At 41.1% G+C, this 21,033-nt stretch overlaps 1 protein-coding gene across 1 annotated transcript; it reads left to right on the forward strand.

Annotated features, from left to right (window-relative positions):
- The first annotated feature begins 3,629 nt into the window (after positions 1-3,629).
- PAQR3 (progestin and adipoQ receptor family member 3) lies at positions 3,630-19,296 on the forward strand. Its single transcript, XM_070948844.1, has 9 exons — positions 3,630-3,800; positions 6,682-6,949; positions 8,552-8,714; positions 9,347-9,502; positions 10,184-10,381; positions 11,474-11,564; positions 12,835-12,987; positions 15,884-16,810; positions 18,821-19,296. Exons 2-7 carry the CDS (start codon positions 6,765-6,767, stop codon positions 12,960-12,962), a joined length of 921 nt encoding a protein of 306 aa, XP_070804945.1. The 5' UTR covers positions 3,630-3,800; positions 6,682-6,764; the 3' UTR covers positions 12,963-12,987; positions 15,884-16,810; positions 18,821-19,296.
- Positions 19,297-21,033: the final 1,737 nt, after the last annotated feature.

Consider the following 21,033-nt stretch of genomic DNA (forward strand, 5'->3'; position numbering starts at 1 on the left):
CAGCATCCCATGGTCACCTGATTGAAATTTGGAAACTTGGCAATTGGTTCATATTTATAATGTTTCCAGTGTCCTCAGCAGTGATGAAATTCAATTTTTTTTACTACCGGTTCTGTGGGCGTGGCTTGGTGTGGTTTGATGGGAAGGATACTGCAAAATCCCCTCCCCACTCCTGGTGGAAGGATACTGCGAAAACCCCATTCCCTCCACACTCCTGGGGGAAGGATATTGCAAAATCTCCATTCCCTCCCCATTCCTGGGGCCAGCCAGAGGTGGTATTTACCGGTTCTCCAAACTACTCAAAATTTTCACTACCGGTTCTCCAGAACCTGTCAGAACCTCCTGGATTTCACCCCTGGTCCCCGGGGTCTCCTTTTGCAACCCTCTTACAAGCAAAGTCAGTGCACAGTTGGGTTCTACTTACCTTTACTACTGGTTCGCAACAGGCTCACACGTGCATGCCTTGCTTCCGCGCTTGTGTAGAAGCTTCTGCGCATGCACAGATCGCCGATGACGACATCTGGGGTGGTGGGTGGGGCCTCCCGCCAGTTTTACTACTGGTTCTTGCGAATCGGTCCGAACCGGGGGCAACCCACCACTGAGACAGTGACTTTTGACCATTTTTCACACTTACGACCATTGCAGCATCCCATGGTCACCTGATTGAAATTTGGAAACTTGGCAACTGGATCATATTTATGATGGTTACACTGTCCCATCCCGCCCACCCCCGGGGTCTCCTTTTGCGACCTTCTAACAAGCAAAGTCAGTGGAGAAGCTAGACTTACTTTACAGTAAGTCTGTCATTAACTTAACAACTGCAGTGATTCACTAAAACAACTATGGCAAGGGAGGTCGTAAAATGGGACAAAACTCACTTAACAAATGTCTCACTTAGCAACATAAATTTTGCGTTCGATTGCGGTCGTAAGTCAAGGACTACCTTTAATGCATTTAGACTGATAAGATTGTGGATGTTGTCTTCTCTTCAAGATACTCATCAGGGCCGGCAGTTGCACTAAACCCAAAAAAATTGCTGAAGACCCTCTCCATAGACTTTTGTATGCTATATTATAAACTAATAAAAACTGTTTAAAAAAAAAACAAACAAACCGGTGAATGCCTGAATCGGAGTCCCTGCATCCAATGGTGGGATTCAGCCGGTTCGCACCACTTCGGGAGAACCGGTTGTTAACTTTCTGAGCAGTTTGGCAAACTGGTTCTTGGAAGAAATCATTAGGGCAGAGAACTGGTTGTTAAATTGCTTGAATCCCACCACTGCCGGCATCCCATTCATCTCCTACACGAGGGGTCTCCAACCTTAGCAACTTTTAAGAGTTGTGGACTTCAACTACCAGAACTCTGGGAATTGAAGTCCACAAGACTTAAAGTTGCCAAGGTTTGTTTGTTTGTTTGTTTATCAACAAGTACAAGGAAACAAGTAACAGAATAGACATAGACATGGACACATGAAAAAAATTGGCATAAATAAAAGGATATAAATAGGCAAAACATAGCCATAAACACATAGAATGATTATATGCAAGTAGCCTGAGTGGCGTAGGAGGCTAATGCCTCCTACTAAGGCAGCATTTAACATCCAGCTGCCTGCAATTACTGCGAGTTCAATTCTCACCAGGCTCAAGGTCGACTCAGCCTTCCATCCTTTCTAAGGTGGGTAAAATGAGGACCCGGTTTGTGGGGGCAATAACCTGACTTTGTATAAAATATACAAAAGTATGAAGGCTATTGCTTAACGCATTGTAAGCCGCCCTGAGTCTCCGGAGAAGGGCGGCATATAAAAATAAATAAAAATAAAAAAATAAAAAATATATATAAATGGGGACAGTAGGACAGGGACAGTGGGACAAGCTGGTGCGCTTATGCATTCCCCCTTAGCGACCTCTTAAGAAACATGAAAGGTCCACAGTAGACAGTTTAAGGCAAAAGGTATGGAGGTTAGTGAGACTAACCACAGGATCAAGTAGAATGTTCCAGACATTTACTATTCTATTGCAGAAGTCCTATTTCCTACAATCAAGATTAGAGCGAATTACATTTGAGTTTGAATCTATTGATAGCCCTTGTGTTATTACGGTTGAAATTAAAGTATTCATTTACAGGTAGGACTTTTTGGTAAATAATCTTATAAACTAAGCATAGGTCTGTTAGAAGAAATATCCTTCTGGGTTCAGTTCCAAGTGGGGAAAAAGACACTGGAAACACGGAGACTGCTTGGAAAGATGGTTTAATGGTGGACAGGATTACATGGTTTGAGTTCCTGAACAGAAAAGGGGGGAGATGCTGCGAGTCCCCGGGTTTTATGCCCTCTCTGGCTTTGAACTTCCTGGGGCCCAGAAAGAGTATCCTGATTGGTTGTCAGACTCCCAGGGGGTGGGGGGTCTTAGCTAGCCTTGCTGGCTGATGTAATCTTCCCAGGTGCCATGTGGTGAGTTTCTGTTGCTAGATGGGTCCTATTGGACCCATCTAGCTAAACCAGGAGCCTGGTTTAGCTCAACAGACAGAAGCACTGTAATTTAACACCAGCTGTCTGCAATTAAAGTAAGATCGAATCTCGCCAGGCTCAAGGTTGACTCAGCCCTTCCATCCTTTCTAAGGGAGGTAAATTGAGGACCCAGTTTGTGGGGGCAATAAGCTGACTTTGTATAAATATACAAAAGTATGAAGGCTATTGCTTAACGCACTGTAAGCCGCCCTGAGTCTCCGGAGAAGGGCGGCATATAAATAAAATAAAAAAAAAATTGTGTTAGTTTCTGTTGCTAGATGGGTCCTATTGTGTTGCACGTGATGGTCCTTTGACAAAGATGGGAGGGAATTGAATTTCTGCCTCTGGCCAATTGACAAAGTGTGTGGGGGGGGGGGGGGCAAGAAGGTGGGAGCTGCTTCGTCTTTAAAACATGCTTCTCCATTTCTCATCCAGGGAAACATAATATTCTGCCTTTTTAATATTTCCTGAAATATTTCATTCTTCTAGTAAAGGGGGGTGGGTGCTAACTTCCTACAGGTCGGAACGTAGACGGCATAGTTCGAGGCTATCCAGACCTAAAATTTCAAGCCTGATTAATTTTATTTCGAGCAGAAGTTTTGAGTACTCTTCTAGTAAAATATCTCTGGACCCTCTTTAATGTATTGATGTCTGAAATACAGTGAGGCAGGCAGGTGAACAATATTGAGGTTGGAGACCCCTGCCCTAAACAGCAAAGGGTAAGTAAGCATCCCAACTAGGTAGACTTAATTCCTTCCAATCCTCTTAGTTACAATTTCAATATTTTTTTTTTAAATGGAAAAGCATTTAAAATCGGTTCCACTAATAATAATAATACTCCACAGTAAAGCTGTCATTCACTACCATCCCAATCCCTCCTTGCTCCGCCCACTCCCCCCCCTCCCCGCGCTTCACTCTGTTTATGTGTCTTAGGCCACGCCCCTTGCACGTGCCCCGTTGGCGGGTAAAGGAGGGGGGGGAAAAGAGCAAGTGAGGGAAAGCCGTTCCTATTGGTGCGCTGTCGGCTTTTTTTCGCCGTGACGCCAACACCGCGCGACCGTCGCGAAGCTGCGGCGTCATCCGAGCGGGCCTAGGCGACCAGCGGCGTGAGGGAGCGACGCAATGGCCGCTTAGGGACCGGTGGGAGACGGAGGCGGCTGTTTTCTGGGCGAGGAGAAGGAGGAGGAGAAGGACGGGAAGGAGCCTCTTTCGCCGCCAGGATGCTTGAAGGGCTGAGGCGGCTTCAGCTGCTGAGGTGGCGGCAGCGACGGCGGCGGCAGCAGCAGCGACCGGGGTGAGCGAGGTCCAAGACCGCCGCTTGCGTTGTCGGGGCTCTCAGCTCTGAAGGGGCGGGGAAGCTGAGGCCGTGGCTTTCTCTGGTTTGGCTTCTGGGCCCTTCCCAGGGGAGGAAGGTGGGAGAGCGGCCGTTGGAGACGTTTCATAAGCCCGGGGTGGGCAAATGTGGCTCTTTTACAACCTGTGGACTTCAACTCCCAGAATTCCTGAGACAGCCAATCTGTCTCAGGAATTCTGGGAGTTGAAGTCCACAGGTGGTAAAAGGGCTACATTTGCCCACCCCTGTCATAAGCTAAAAGTACTCTGGGACTTCAGACAGGCACCTGCCACGCAGCAGCCCCAGGCTTAACAACTGCCGATAAGAAAGATGAAAAGAGAAGGCTGGATGGTGGAACTTGGCAGGACCTGGAGAGAGAGAGAGAGAGAGAGAGCATAATACAGATAGTCCTCGACTTACGACCACAATGGAGGTGGGCAAATTCCTGTGGTTAAGGGAAACGTGTTAAGTGACGTTTGCCGCCATTTTACGACCTTTCTTGCCACCGTTGTTAAGTGAATCACTGCAGGTTTTTTTTTTTTTTGTTTTTTTTTTTTAATTTGATTTATATGCCGCCCTTCTCCGGAGACTCAGGGCGGCTTACAATGCGTTAAGCAATAGCCTTCATTCTTTTGTATATTTTATACAAAGTCAGCTTATTGCCCCCACAAACTGGGTCCTCATTTCACCTACCTTAGAAAGGATGGAAGGCTAAGTCAACCTTGAGCCTTGGAGAGATTCGAACCAGCAGAAATTGCAGGCAGCTGTGTTAATAACAGGGTGCACTAAACCCCTGTACTATCAAGGCTCTTGGTAAATTAGTATGCCCAGTTGGTAAATTAGTATGCCCATTGGGTTACTAACTTACCAGTTAGGTTACTACCCATGTTTCCCCGAAAGTAAGACCCTGTCTTATTTTTTATTTATTTTTTTGAACCCTGAAATAAGCGCTTGGCCTTATTGCCATGTGCTCAAAAGCCTGATTGGGCTTATTAACAGGGGATGTCTTTTTTTGGGGGGGTGGGGACAGGGTAACGTACCAGTTAGTATAGTAACTGCAATCTGGCTTCCCCCATTGATTTTGCTTGTCAGAAGGTCGTAAAAGGGGATGACTGAACCTTAGGGCACAGCAGCGGTCATAAATATGAGTCAGTTGCCAAGCATCTGAATTTTGACCACATGATCATGGGGATGTTGCAAAGGTCATAATGGGTGTGTGTGTGTGTGTGTGTGTGTCATATTTTTCAGTGCAGTTCCAACTTTGAACAGTCACTAAACAAACGGTTGTAAATTGAGGACTACCTGTAGAAGAGAAAAAACTGTAGAAGAGAACAAAATACAAAGAGCTGCAAATAGAAATAGGACAGTTGTAGCAAAAGCAAGCCAAGGTAATACCAATAGTGAAAGGTGCCTTGGGTGCAATCCCAAAATACTTGGGGTATCCTTTGATCACCGTGGCATTGACAAGTTCACCATCAATAAATTGCAAAAGGTGGCATTATTCAGAACAGCTTACATCCTGAGAAGATAACTGTAACACCTTTAAAACGTTCTGTAAAACATTCACATCTGCCCATCCCAGGTCTTTGGGAAGGACTCGATAGGCAGGCAAAATTATGCCATATCTGATCTGAACATCTGGCTGACTGTGCAACACACCAATAATAATAATAAGGTTCTGCTGTGTGAAAACCTCTAGTTGTCTCTCTCCCACTGTTTGAAGTTGCCTGGGAGGTATATACATTTAAATAATGATATTTAAATGTAAACCTTTTAATAATAATGATTAAAATTATACATTTAGATAATATATACATTTTAATAATTAAATTTGTATACTGCCTAACTTCCTGTTCCTTTGGAGAGGCAACTGGAGGGTTTCACACAGAACTTTAATTAAAAACATTGAAAAGGATTTTTTGGAAAGTTTTGGAAAATGAACTGGCTAAGATCTTATGGGACTTTAAAATCTAAACAGGCAACTTGTTCATAATGTGCCTGATTTAAGTTACTGAAAAAAAGTTTGTAGATTATAAAACAACATGATAAGAAACATGAAACAAAATCAATCGTGAAGAAAACCAGTCTAGATGGGAACTAGGGAAAATAAGAAATTATTAGGGTTTATTGTTAATCAGATTTAGAAAGTACCCACCTCTAGTTTCTCCCTCTGTATACAGGTAGTCCTCAACTTACGTCACAACCCCCAAATTTTTGTTGCTAAGCAACAGTTAAGTGAGTTTTGCCCCATTTTATGAACTTGCCACAGTGGTTACACGTCAGAAGGTTGCAAAAGGTGATCCCGTGACCCCAGGACACTGCACCCATCACAAATACATGCCAGTTTCCAAGTGTTTGAAGTTTGATCATGCGACCGCAGGGAATCTGTCATAAGTCATTTTTTTTCCAGCACTGTTGTAACTTTGAATGCTTACTAAATTGTTGGTTGTAAGTCGAGGTCTACCTGTATTCCTTGTATGCAGAGCACAACTTTTAAGGTTGTTGTAATAACAGAGCAGTTTCTGGGAGGGCTGCCTTTAGGCCTGTTTCTCTTGTCAAAATACTGCCGACAAAGCTTTTTTTAAGAGGAAAGAATATTAAACAGGCCTGTCTCTATCACCCCAGATACTTCTTGCCCTACATTGTTAATGACTAGTCTTAAAATTGTCTGCTGCTGATAATATACATTTTTTTGCTGCTATTGCTTTTTCAGAATGTTTTTTCTATATAGAAAAATGCAAATTGTTTTGTGACAAGTGAACCAAGGGGAAAGCTTAGATGTTCCATATCTGTCTTATTTTAGACCTTAAACCTCTGAATATTTTGTCCTCATATTTTTCAGATAACTTATAACAGAAGTCAAAAGCCTTGTGTATTGCTCCATGTTTACTCTTGCCTGGGTTGATGACTTGAAGCATTACTAAAATGCACCAGAAACTCTTGAAGAGCTCTCATTACATTGAGCTGGGAAGTTATCAGTATTGGCCTGTTCTCGTTCCTCGAGGAATTCGTTTATACACCTATGAACAGATTCCTGTGTTCCTTAAGGATAATCCTTACATCACTGACGGCTACAGAGCATACCTGCCTTCTAGGCTGTGTTTAAAAAGGTTTGGAGTTGATCGAAATGGTTCAAAGTGAAATTAATCAACTAGCCTGGATTGAAGCAGTGCCTATAAGAAACAGTGAAATGTTTTTATTTTGAAACTGCTTGGTTTATGTATATGTATATCCTGCTATCTGCAAATTATAACCAAAGCGACTAAGGAAGCAAGGTGCATTGACTTAATTGAAATGTTCTTTTCTCTGTGTGAAATACAACTTACCATATTTTTCGGAATATACGACGCACGAGTATAATACGCACCTACCTTTTTTGGTGAGGAAAAGAAGAAAAAGAAATCTCCCTCTGCCTCTGAGCAATTTTGCCTCGTTGCAGCAAACAGCCTGCTTTACTTTCGTTTTCGTTTACAGCATAGCTTGATTAGCACAAGGAGAAAAAAAAATCTGCTCCCAGTAATTTACCTCTTTGCAGCAAACAGCAGAGCCCTGCGCAAAACAGCTGAGAGCAAAACAGCTGAGAGTCGGGAGGCCGATCCAATCAACTTGTGCTAATTAGGCTGTGCTGAAGCTGAAAGGAGCTGTTTTTTCTTGCTGCTTGCTTGCAAGGAGATAACTGCTTGGAGGCAGAGCCAAAGGGTGGGCGCCAGTGGATGGGCAGGGCTACATTGGGTGTATAAGATGCACCTAAATTTTCACCCCCTTTTAGGGGGAAAAAGGTGTGTCTTATACTCCGAAAAATACGGTAATTCTGTCTTGCTGATTTATCCTTTGAAACTTTTGAGGCACAAGTCTCTTCTTGTCAGTCCCTTTTTCCAGAATCTAAATAGACAAACTCCACCCTGCAATTTCTCTGGCCTAGTACCGTGTTTCCCTGAAAATAAGACCTCTCCCGAAAATAATCCCCCCTGAAAATAAGACCTCCCCAAAAATATTTAAACGTATCTGCAATCAGTCTCTGCCATTTCCTCTGGTTAGGGTTAGGGAGACAGAGCTGGAAATCAGGTAAGACAGCAAGAGGAGCCCCGTCTTGCTCCACGCACCCCAAAATAGTAAGACCTTCCCAAAAATAAGGCCAAGCGCTTATTTCAGGGTTCAAAAAAAATATAAGGCAGGGTCTTATTTTCGGGGAAACACGGTATATCTATACAACAGCAGAAGTAAATGAGTCTCCTAATAATGCAGGAGCAGTGAGACTAATTTGTATGCAGTCCATTGCTTTAGGACTGGAATCCCTGATTAGATCTAGGCATTGTCTGAAGCAAAAAAATTAACAGGAAACAAAATTATTGTCACGAGGTTGTAACGAGAACCATTTTCATGCACATATGGCGGCAATATAAATTTTGCAAATGAGGAAAAATAAAATCTCTGAATACAAAACGAACTATTCTGTGATCAATTTATTTCATTTTTGTATTCTTCCTGAGGAAAGGCAGAGAATATATGCTAATAACGCTAATTCAGGTTCAGCATAAAGTGCCCCTTTCTGATAGACAGACAGACAGACTAAAGGACAGAATTCTGATCAGATTGCATGGAAAAAAATACACTACTAGCTGAGTTGAATCACATACTTACACTGCTATTAGTCAAAATTATTTAAAACTAGTTCAGACATTATTGTTTTTATCTCTTTTTTTTTCCCCCAGTCTGTTCGTTTTGTCCAATGAGACAATTAATATCTGGAGTCATTTGCTGGGCTTCTTTCTCTTCTTCACTTTGGGCATATACGACATGACTTCTGTGTTGCCTTCTGCGAAAGCTTCTAGAGAAGATTTTGTTATTTGTTCTATTTGTCTTTTTTGCTTTCAGGTAAGTTCTTTTTACCTATGGCAACCAAACTTTGCAAGGGATGGGTATTTCGGAAGGAGTGATATAGAATAAAGCTTGCATTCTCTTCCAAGGTGAGGCTTTTTTGCCTCATTTATTTTAATCAAAACATCGTGATAATTTACGGTCCTTTAATTGTAGCCTTCATGGAACAATGTTATCATCTTACTCTGAAATCAAGGTAGCATCTCCAATTGATCTTCTCCCCTCCTTCCTAGTCTCAATGCATTTGTATTTCATTAGGAATTTTACTCGCTAGTAGTACATAGTAATAGAATTTTAGGGGATCGCGTAAATCCTAATTTGACTAGTTTTCAATTTTTCTGCTTAATCTATTAGTATTTTCCTATAGTTGTTGCGAATTATTGTTAGCCTTCCTCTAGGATCCCCTTTATATTGGAAGGTAGTAGTGTAATAAATAAATGTTTCCATCTCTTTTCATATTGTAAGCAGGTTGATAGAGTAAAGCCAGATGTTTTTGCTGTGCTCCATTTTATAGTTTTCAACTAGAAACGCCCAAGCTCCTTAGACTGCTGCATGCTAAAATCTAAAAAAAAATTAAAAAAAATAAGTTGCATAAAATTAAAGTGAATTTGTTTCAATGTTTTTGGTAGGTCTGTATGCTTTGCTCAGTAGGGTATCACCTCTTCTGCTGTCATCGCTCAGAAAAGACCAGTCGAAGATGGATGGCATTGGATTATGCAGGAATTTCGATTGGGATCCTAGGCTGCTATGTGTCAGGAGTTTTTTATGCATTTTACTGTAGTAATGTAAGTTGGGCACAATGCTAGCTGTTGTATACCTTAAATTCTGCTGAGGTTATCGTCTCCCAAATAATTACGTACATCATTTATTCAAAATTCCAATCTGTAGTATAATCTATTTAAAATAAGACGATTCAAAATCCAGTCTGCTATTCCCATCTAAGCAGACGTGAATCCTGAATAACCTTTATTATTTAATTATAATTTCTCACAGTCCATGATAATTTAACAAATGCAACCAAGGATAATGCTGCTCTCTAAAAATGGTGCAGGTTTCATTTGGGTCTTCAATATTAGCCCCATTGAGAATGTTGGGTCTATGCGAGGGAGCATAAACTGGGAAGGAAGCTATTTGCAGAAGCTCTGCTAATTTTTTCCTCTGTGGGCCAACACCATTCCTCCAAGAAGAGACTGGATTGCCATGTGTCAGAAATGGTGTAGGGTTTCCTGCTTGGGCAGGGGGTTGGACTAGATGACCTGCAAGGTCCCTTCCAACTCTGTTTTTCTGTTAAAATTATTCTATCAATATTTGGAAATGCAAATAGTACCACCCTCGTTTATATAGTTGTTCCCTGTGTTTTGGAAAAGCAGCTTAAATAGATATTCCAGCATTGGCTGGAATTGCCGTGCGAGTACCCAGGTTTCTTCACGCAGATCTCTCCTCCCTTTTTGCTCCCCACATTCCAGTACTGGCGTCAAGTATACTTGATCACGGTGCTGGCTATGATCTTGGCAGTATTCTTCGCTCAGATTCACCCCAATTACCTCACTCAGCAATGGCATCGGCTGCGCTCAGCCATCTTCTGCTCTGTGTCAGGCTACGGAATTATTCCCACCATCCACTGGATTTGGCTTAATGGAGGCATCACGGCATCTATTGTACAGGTAAATCTAGAACAGTTACCTGCTCTGCTACATTTGCTCAAAAGATGGTTCTATGGACCTTATGGAGGCCTGTTCCCATTATTATTACTGGTTGAGGGCAGGGCTTAGTACCTAGCCAGCCTTGGTTAATCGTGGAGACTTTACAGGGTTGGCTTCGGTTAGTACTTGGATACAGGACCATTTGGGATTTGGCTAAACTAGGAAATTGTGGGGAGGAAATCTTGGAAAACCACAAAGAGAAGATACTTTCAAAACACTGCCAAGAAACTGCGTTTTGTATGCTTGTTTATTTTATAGTTGTCCGTCTCACATATAAATCGCATTAAACTTAAACATGGTTCTGGGCAGCTTACAAATTTTAAAATGCTATTCCCCCCTTCCCCCCCCAAATATATCTACTAAAGTCATCAAAATATAAAAATACAAACTATTAAAATTATTTTAAAAAACAATCTGGGGGAGAACATAATTTGTTTTCATAACCGCACTGATGCCTGAGTTGGGCATGAGGGCATTTTTATGATACCCAATTTCTTTTGGTTATTGCCAGTTAAAAAGTCAAGCATGAGGACAGTCGGTATTTAAACTTGCTTCCCATTTTTACAGCCTCGCTTTTTTTTTTTTTTTTTTTTTTTTTTTGCTTTGTATTGAAATTAGGATATCTGGAGAACATGGGAATATATTTACTTTTTTTTTTTTTTTTTTTGTATAAATTTGATTTATATGCCGCCCTTCTCCGGAGACTCAGGGCGGCTTACAATGCGTTAAGCAATAGCCTTCATCCTTTTGTATATTTATACAAAGTCAGCTTGAAAAACCAGGTGCTTTTTTCTTTTAAAAAAATGTTTTTGCTTAGGGAAAGTCCAGTAATCCACACTGTAAGTACCCCATATTTAATTCTTTGTTTTGAATGAAATGAAACGCATAAAACATGAGAAAATGAACTGGGTAAGTTCATTTGCAAGTCATCCAGCTTTTTTTAAATTTATAATACTTGAAATTTGTTGAAAAGGGTTACCATCTTCTGTGTCAGAGATCTGAAACTTGAATGCTTTCAGTGACTACGGTTTATGTTTTATTTTCCTTTCTCAGGAATTTGCTCCCCGCGTGATTGTGATGTACTTAATAGCCGTCACAGCATTTCTCTTCTATATTTCTAAAGTCCCAGAAAGGTATTTTCCAGGTAAAGATATTCCTGATTGTTTGCTAGCTGGATAAAAGGTGCACATTGTAGTTTGGGCTACTGTTGTGATCTTGTTTTAGAGTGAATATTGGAGGAAATATAGAAAACTCCCCGGTTCAGCACCTAAATTATTAAGTATTGTACTTAAGGCAGATGTCTTTAAATCTGCAGAGGCATAGAGCAGTATTCAGCGTTAGGAGAATATTTAGCATGATATGCATCTTAACACACTATGCATTTCTATAACTTGAAAAATAGTATCCACATTGCCACACACAATTTTTTAAATAGCAATAGCTCTTAGACTTATATACTGCTCCACAGTGCTTTTACAGCCCTCTCTAAGCAGTTGACGGAGTCAGCCTCTTGCCCCCAACAACCTGGGTCCTCATTTTACCAAACTCAGAAGGATGGAAGGCTGAGTCAACTTTGAGCCTGGTGAGAATCGATCTGCCAAATTGCAGGCAGCCAGCAGTCAGCAGAAGTAGCCTGCAGTACTGCACTCTAACCACAAATCGACAGTTAACAGTAGCCAGCCAGACATAACCTATTATGTTAGTTATCACCTTTAAAGCGCTCCATGGCTTAGGACCTGGGTACCTACGAGACCGTCTTTTGCCACCAATAGCCTCCCACCGACCAGTTCGTTCTCACAGGGAGGGACTACACAGGGTACCGTCAGTCAAATTATGCCGACTGGCGACTCCCAGGGGGAGGGCCTTCTCTATGAGGGCTCCAACCCTTTGGAATGAATTGCCCCCTGAGATAGGAAATATCCCTGATCTCCGTGCTTTCTGCCATGCCCTCAAAACCTTGATGTTCCAACAGGCGGGGCTAAACATATGAACATGTGAATGTTTTTAAGATGTTATCTAATTTTAGGTTCTATTTAATTGGGCCAAACTATGTTATAATAATAATAATTTTAATTAGCAATTTTATGATGTTTGTGTATCTATATTTTTCTTGACTGTACACCGCCTTGAGTCCTACGGGAGAAAGGTGGTATAGAAATATAATAAATAAATAAATAACCTGGAAGCTCAAGAGCCAGACATAAGTGAGACGATCCTTTCCTGACCCCCCCCCCCCAAAAAAAAATGCAATATTCTCTCACTTTCTGGGCTGAAAAAGATCCTTCATTTCCAGATCAGCCAGAGGGAAAAAATATATATATTTGAATGGTTGTGCGCTCATCTTCATCTGGGTGAACAAAAAACATGTTCCTTTACTCCCTTTCTGATTAAATTGGTTTTCTCTTCTTCCACAGGACAGCTAAACTACCTCGGCTCCAGCCACCAACTTTGGCACATTCTTGCTGTGGTGATGTTATATTGGTGGCACCAATCAACCATGTACATCATGCAGTACCGACACAGCAAGCCTTGCCTGGATTAGAGTAATGCACCCAAAGTGCATCAAGGTAAGGCGCTCTCAGTATCAGAGAACTGAAGATCATCTAGCCCAGTGATGGCAAACCTTTTTTTCCTCGGGTGCCGAAATCGCACGTCCGTGTGCCCACACCCTTAATTCAATGTCCCCCTGCACCCCTCTCCCCTGCGCATGCATGCACAACCCCTCTGTGCTGCCCCACTCATGCGCGCACAACCCACCCACACACACCACGCATGCGCGCACGACATCCACCCCCACGCGCCCCGTTTTGGGCCTAGCAGGCCTCCCTGAAGCCTCCAGAGGCTGGAAAAGGACCATTTCCCGACTTCCGGTGGGCCTGGTACACCCGTTTTTTGCCCTCCCCAAACTCCAGAGGCTTTCTTGGAGCCTGGGGAGGGTGAAAACGGCCTCCCCCATCCTGCCGGAGACCGAAAACGCCCTCCCAGAGCCTCTATGCAAGCCCTGTACTTAACTGGCATCCAAAACGGGCTGTGTGGAGACTCCTGGGAGGGGAAGGGTGGCGTGGGCAGGGCCAGCCGAAAATCAGCTGGCCGGCCTGTGCATGCACGCTGGAGCTTAGCTAGGTTAACAGCTCACATACCCACAGATATGGCTCTGTGTGCCATCTGTGGCACCCGTGCCATAGGTTCGCCAACACGGCTCTAGCCTGTTGTAGGGTGGGGAATCCCATCACTGCAATGAATTTGATCTCTTGGAGAGCAAGCACTTAATTCCTAGCCTGGAATTTCCCTTCACAGTGAATCCCAGATCTATCAAATTACTTGTTTCAGTAGTCAGCGCATTTCTCCTCTCATTCCTTCAATGTTTCGCTCATTATTCCAAGTCAGTATGACTGTTGGCTGGCAATGTCTCTCCGTCATTTCAGATTGATTTTTTCTTTTTCCTGCCCCTGAAATTGTGATCAGGAGAGCCAGTGTAGTTGTGGGACTAGGGGTACCCAGGTTCAGCTTTCCCCACATGATCACAGAGTTCAGTAGGAGAGTTTAAGCTTTAAGGGGTGTCCAACCTTGGCAACTTTTAAGACTTGTGGACTTCAACTCCCAGAATTCCCCAGCCAGCCATGCTGGGAGTTGAAGTCCACAAGTCTTAAAAGTTGCCAAGGTTGAACTCCCCTGGATTAGACTATTCATTGTCTTTTAAGCGAGCCTATACCCCCAGGACGATTGGAGGATAAAAGCAGGGGAGAAGGCTTGAATCTTTTGAAGAAAAGGCAGGATATAAATATAGAAGGAAAGCTTTTATGATACCTTTTACTCTTACAGGCCTTTTGTAAGTTTTTATTCATTAGGTTATTTTATTTATTAATAAATAAATTTATTTATTAGGTTATAAACTGTCTATTCTTCAGGAACTCCAGGTAGTGAATACAGGTAGTCCTTGACTTAACGACTGCAATTGAGCCACAAATGTCTGTGGCTAAATCGTTAAGTGAGATTTGCCTAATTTTTACGACCTTTCTTGCCACAGTTGTTAAGTGAATGACTGTACTTGTTAAGTTAGTAACAGAGTTGTTAAGGGAGCCTGGCTTGCCCATTGACTTTGCTTGTCAGAAGGTTGCAAAAGGTGATCACATGACTCCAGGACACCGCAATCGTCATAAATATGAGTCAGTTGCTAAGCATGGCCATCTGAAAGATGGTCATTTTTTTCCAGTGCTGTTGTAACTTTGAATAGTCACTAAACTAACTGTTGTAAGGCAAGGACTACCTGCCTAGTTTTCCTTTCTGTTTTTCTTCACAACCTGTCCCTCAGCCAGTGAAGTGACTCAGAGTTTCTTGGTTTAAGGATGGGGTTGAACCTGCATTCTTCCATTCTTATAATTCCTCCCGGGCCAACTCTTCAAACATCACATTCTTCTAGCAGCCCGAAGATTTGAAATTGATTCCAGAAATTGTGCCCTGATCCTGTTGGCTTGCAATTGCTGTAAATCAGATGTATGCTGCAGAGGAAAAGGTTGCCAGAGTGTATTGAAATATTGTCTTTATAAGGAGGATATACTGGTTTTTTTTTTTAACCAGGGAGGATGATAATGGGGGAATATTCGTTCCCTTTGTGTTTAAGATTCTGTTTTTCATGCAAACTCTTTCATATTCTAAACAAGTTATACAACCAAAGGCGATCAAAGGTTTCTCCAGCTTAGATAATGGGAATCCTGAGCTCTGAATGTCCAAAATTAGTGAATCAGGAACAAACTAAGATACTGAGTTTGAGGTTGAGATCATGAAGTGAGCTAAATGATCATTGCACAGCTGTAATGTATTTCGTGTTTCCCCAAAAATAAGCCCTCCCCTGAAAATAAGCCCTCCCCGAAAATATTTAAACGCACGCACAGCCGGTCCCCGCCATTTCCTCTGGTTAGGGTTAGGGAGACAGAGCTGGAAATCAGGTAAGACGGCAAGAGGAGCCCCGTCTTGTTCCACGCGCCCCAAAATAATAAGACCTCCTTGAAAATAAGGCCAAGCGCTTATTTCAGGGTTCAAAAGAATATAAGAAAGGGTCTTATTTTGGGGGAAACATGGTATATATTTTTGACACCAAAAAAAGACACCAGGGCTTATTTTCAGGGGAGGTGTAATCCACTGACTCCCCTCACTTGTGCATTTCACCCCTGGCCTCTTTTTCACTATCCAGAGGTCTTCAGGAACTTCTTCATCCAGCAAGGCTTTCCTGAAGGCCTCTGCAGCAGATAACAGAGCTCATTTTTGTAATGGTTTCTATTTTCAATATGCACAGATCGATAATGTAAAATAAATTTGAGAAAAGCAATGCTTTTCAGCCATCTTTTCTTTATTTTGTGAACCTGCAGATGGCAACGTCCCCCTACTAGGAACGCTCTCTTAGCCGAAGTACCTCGCTAAGTTCTGCTTGCAATAATTTAAAATGAGTTTTGTGTCATTTTTCAGAATTTCATCCTTGTACCGAAGTTTGGACATTGAATGTCTGCATTTCATGCTGATTTCAGGAGCAACAGCCTCAGTTCTTGTTGAATCCTCTTTTCTTTTAGGAATAGTATGTTAATAGGCACTCCTGATATCATTGATCTCCATCATCTGAGTAACTTTGTCCACTTAAGGAGGTTTGAAAGAACTGCAGATAACTCCGTCATATATAAACAACTTTTCTTTGAACTACTGACATACATAAATTATAATAAAACTTGGATGTGGGGACTGTTTATGCTATCAACAAGAAAAGTTCTCCATAATGCATGCATGTGACGTTCTTATGACATTTGCATGCCAGGATCTCACTTGAAAATCCATGTTAACTGTACCTTTTTAATGTGCTCTGTGTTGTTGCGCTGACGTTTCATTTGAAAAAAAAAATCAAATGTAATACAGATTTTTTTTATTGGAGTTCCTTTTCCTTTCAATAAAAGAGTCTCCGTAGATTATCGCAGGGTAACTTTTATCTTCAAACCAAGAGTTGGACCCATCAGTCAATTTAGAATTAAACCATCGTTTTCTAATTTTGGGAGCCTGTAGTCAATGGGTCAAACGTGTGACAAGAGTCAAAAGATTTTAGACTCGACTACAAATTGCTTCAAGTAACACTCGCCACAAAAGTGACCTGCTTTCTACTACTTGGATAAGTGGAATTCTTCTGAGCCATTCTTCAGGATAATCCCTGCCTAATGCCAAACACAAAGTGCTTGCTTGTGCCTTGACAGCACTTCCTGCTGCCCTGGAAATTTTGGAAGAAAGAGGTAAATTCAGCCAATGCAAAAAAGAATATCTGACTAGCAGTGTGGCCATCTCGGGTTTTGAGATTCCAGCAGCCATGTCTTCACAACCTGGTGCCAAAAGGGGATTTGCAAAGAATGAAGGAAGGTAAGAAGCATTTGAGTTACAGTGTGTCGGTTGCAAATACTGGTATAGAATTGGAGAGGGAGGGAAAAATAGCATTTAACGTGCAACAAAATCTAAGTTACTAAAAATCTGCTTGAAAAACCCCTGGAGAACCACAGTACTTCTCTCCTTGCCTGTAACTTCCCTCTCTTTATTTTCTGATCATATTGTCTGATCTTGCCCTGGGGAAGTTTCAAAAAAATCCATGTAATTCTAGTTTTAATGTGTCTTCTGCTAAGTGTTTGGGGAAATTTTCATGCGTGCTTACAACTTCTTTTCAGCAGTTCTTCCCATTCTGAAAATTGTGCTGCAATGCACATTATGTCAGGTTTCGATGCTATCTCAAAATAAATGAATTTCCAAACTGCCGATCTTTGAGGAAATTTTCTCTTTATTGAGCATAGTGATCTGTCCCTGGCTCTTTCGCGGTCAGCACCGACCTTTGCCCCCCAGGCCCTCCATTTCCGATCCCCAATTCTCTGCGTCTCATTGGCTATCTTCCAAGCCACTCTCCTCATCCCATCTCCGTCAGATCACAGGAATGTCCCCCCTCCTCCCATCTCCGAGGAAACAGAATCTTCAAAGGAATTAAGTAGGCAAAAGTTCAAGCTTCTCCCTTTCATATGTCAGCGCTGGAACGCTGACACATTAACTTTCAGAATACAGAGTCCATAAAAGTCACATAATGGGGAAAGTCTTGCTTATTTTCTCTGTCTGAAAGCAGGATTTTGCCCTGTACACACACACACTCAGACTTTAGGACACAAATGGTAAAGGGATGTCTTGTAGAACCTTTCAGCCCCTACAGCGGTTGGACTTATGCTGCCAGTGAAACCTCTTTTTTAAGTCTGATGACTACTAGCAGTTTCCCTCAAGAGGTTATAATTGGAGAGGGTAAAATTAAGTCTTCCCGCATATTGCAGTTCTATTATAGTCCTTGGAAGGCATTGGGTTTCTCCAGGTATTTACAGTACGTACCTGTAAGGTGCAAAATTCCTTGGGTTTGGAATGATCTAAAATGATGAGTGCAAATAATAAAGCAAAATAATAATAGAAAAACCATGGACAAAGCATAAATTGTTCAACAAATAGGCAGAATCAGAGTTCACTATTAACCAGTGTAAAACATCCTCTAAACAAATGCATTTTGTCTTCTGCAAGATCAAACTTTGCCTTTGGTTTCCAGTCTTATCCTTTAAAAACTGGTACTGGATTTTTGCCTCATAACTTAAAACTCTTTAAGTTTCACTGGTGCAAGAAATACTGAAAAACAGAATTAATGGCTTTATTGTGGTTATTAATAGTGTGTCGTGGCCCCTATAACTTCTTTCTATCATACCCTGTATGTGATAATAGAAAAAGCTGAGTGTTTGTGCAATAGAGAACAAGACATAGAATGAACCTCCTTAAAAGTAAATTTGGCTATTCAGGCAAAGTGATTCTAGTGTATTTTAACATGATTGAAAACAGTTCTTAGTTTGTTTATGTAAGGGTGTATTTTGTTACATTTTGTAGCAAAATGTACAGAAGCAAGTCTATTCGATTCTGTTTTTTTAAAAAAATGAAAACCCAAGTGGAGATTCTTATGCAGAAAAAGCAGGTATTAGAGATACTTAAAGGGCTTTCCAGAGCCTTCTTCAAGATGTACTTGTAGCAGCAGGTTTTTCAAATAAATACCTCATTTTCATTTAAGTAATTTAAAGAATCTCCAGGATTTTTAATTTGCTGAAATTAAAAATGGAGTCTGTTACCACAGGTGCATTCCTAGAAGCAACATTTTAAATTTGGAAAGTTTACTGAAATAATTTCTCTGTATGCTTTTCCTGCCTTGCTTCAATTTTGATAATTTCAGTTGAGAAAGGATGTTTTAAAGTAACATCTGAAATGGCAGATGAATTTTTTTCCTGCATAGATGGACTGAATTCCAGGGATAATTTTCACTCTGTTTTTATATTTTAAAAGCATTAACGTACGTTTTTTGGACACTTTCAGGAAGCTAAACACAACAAACAGCAATACCAGATTTCCACCTCTGAAGGCTGTAACTGCCCTAGGACTATCAGCAAAGTTGATACGTGCCATGATCTGCCATAAAAGCTGCAAGCATGGCCATAGAGGAATCACCAGGCACTTCTGGAAGAAGTTTTATGGTTTATCGTCAATGCAATCAATTCTTCTAACGGATTCTTCTCCAACATCTTTATCCATCTCCTATGCCTTTCATTTGTTTCATGCTTTATTGTTGTTGTTGTTTGCCCGACACTAAAATGAAAGCTACAGCTTTATTTCAGATTTATTCCTCTAGTCTGGGACAACTGTTACAGAAAAACCTGGAGGAACCTCTAACTGTACATTCACAGTTCACTACAGGCGAAGTTTATTTGCACTGAAGTATAAAGGCAATTTTATCAGGTTGCGCTGTAGGTGTTGTGTAAATAGTGCTTCAATAAATGGTTTGCCAAAACGTATGATTTGGTGTGCTGCATATAACAAATAATTGGGTAAGGAGGCCTTAAAAACCCAGCATGGCAGGGCTGTAAACCTTGAGATGCCTGGTATGTCCTGCCATTACTTTGCCTGCTCAAAAGCACATTAAAGAAAATCTTAAGTATTCTTGTGAGATACTAGCAAATCTCAAGAGGGAAAAATGGGCAGCTTTACATCCCTTATGCCTCTTTATCCATAAGTTTTTAAGACAAGTATTGTAACATGAGGCTTTCAGTAGGATATAGATCAAACTAGTTTGAAACAACTAGCCATACTGTTGTGCTGCCCTCAGAAAGTTCTGAGCCTTGATAAATTGTGGCTTTGCCTCCCGTATGTTAATCCATGAAAAGTTGAAGAGCAGCTGGGTTCACACAATTCCTTAAGCCCAAGCACACATGCCATCTTATAGCTTAATGTGAGAATAATTTAGTCTTTGTGGTGGACTAATCTGTACCGTGAAAGTTTGGCAGAAACTAATTTATTGTAAATTAGATTTGCTAGCAAAAATGTAACAAAAATATATTTTCGTGATGTGATTTCACACAATTGTTCACATTTGGCCATAGCAAGATAAGGGAAAGCTTCCAGTATCTAACCCCAGCCTCACAAAAGCCGCCTCTCGTCACCACCAAATGGACTGGGGGGGAAAGTCTACATTCTTCAAGAGTTCAAAAGGGGCAGGCTGAGTTATGACTCCGGATCTTTTTAAATCTGCCCATCCAATTGTTTGGGGTTGTTTGTTTTTTTTCCCACTAAGCATGAAAAAGAAACACTTTTCAAATAGCTAGATAACTTTGAAATTTCACTCGGTTGTTATTAACACATCTTAGTAAACATGCTTTCTTTGAAAATGGTACAATAAGACTTTATTATAACAGCTGGCATTGGATGGAACAAAATTAAAGGAGATGTAAATGAGATCTTACACATTGAAAAAATCTTCATACAGTACTGGAATGACAGGTTTTACTCTTAACATCCTAGCCCCATTGCAAATTCACACAGTGGTTGGTGTTACAGAAACATGACATCTGGAAGTTGTTTTATGTACATCGTTTTTGCACAAAAAGGTATTAGTGGTTACCCATACACATACATGCACACATACACACCACACGACGCTTTAGAAATTTCAAGTCTAAACAAAAAAAAAAAAAAGATATGGAAGTGTAATTTTGAAAAGTGCACTTGAACGCTGTTCGCCAGCAATTAGAATGTAACGTTATTGTTTTATTCTTAAGTGATGTTCTTATCCCAGAAACTAATCTAGGCAATGGTTTACAATATTCTCTTCAAAGCGCTCTAGAAAAATAATCAGACAGACAATGTTTTTGCATTTTCTTGTTACTCTTTTAGCAGCTTTTGGCTCCGTTTCGTCTTCCAATGCCATGAAAATGATTGTGACTGCAATGCTATATTTTAAATCACAGACTCCCAAGAGACTACAGGATGTGTGCGCGTGTATGCTTTATATACATCTCTCTATAAAAATACACTATCATATAAAAAAATATTCCAATAAACTCTAATTGCTATTCTCACAGTAGTAGCTATCTCCTTTTATTCTCACAGTAGGTTTTTTTTTTCTTCTTATCATTAGGAGAAAACAGGACTTTTGGGCAGCCCTACCACAAGGGTGCTTGCTACTGAATTTCAATGTTGAAGGATCATCTTCACAGAGTATATCTGGGTAGAACACGCCAGGGAAGTAGCCCCGA

This window comes from Pituophis catenifer, unplaced genomic scaffold, assembly GCF_029215685.1.
Source record: "Pituophis catenifer annectens isolate HBS135680 unplaced genomic scaffold, rPitCat1.0.hap2 SCAF_8, whole genome shotgun sequence".
Taxonomy (NCBI): Eukaryota; Metazoa; Chordata; class Lepidosauria; order Squamata; family Colubridae; genus Pituophis; species Pituophis catenifer.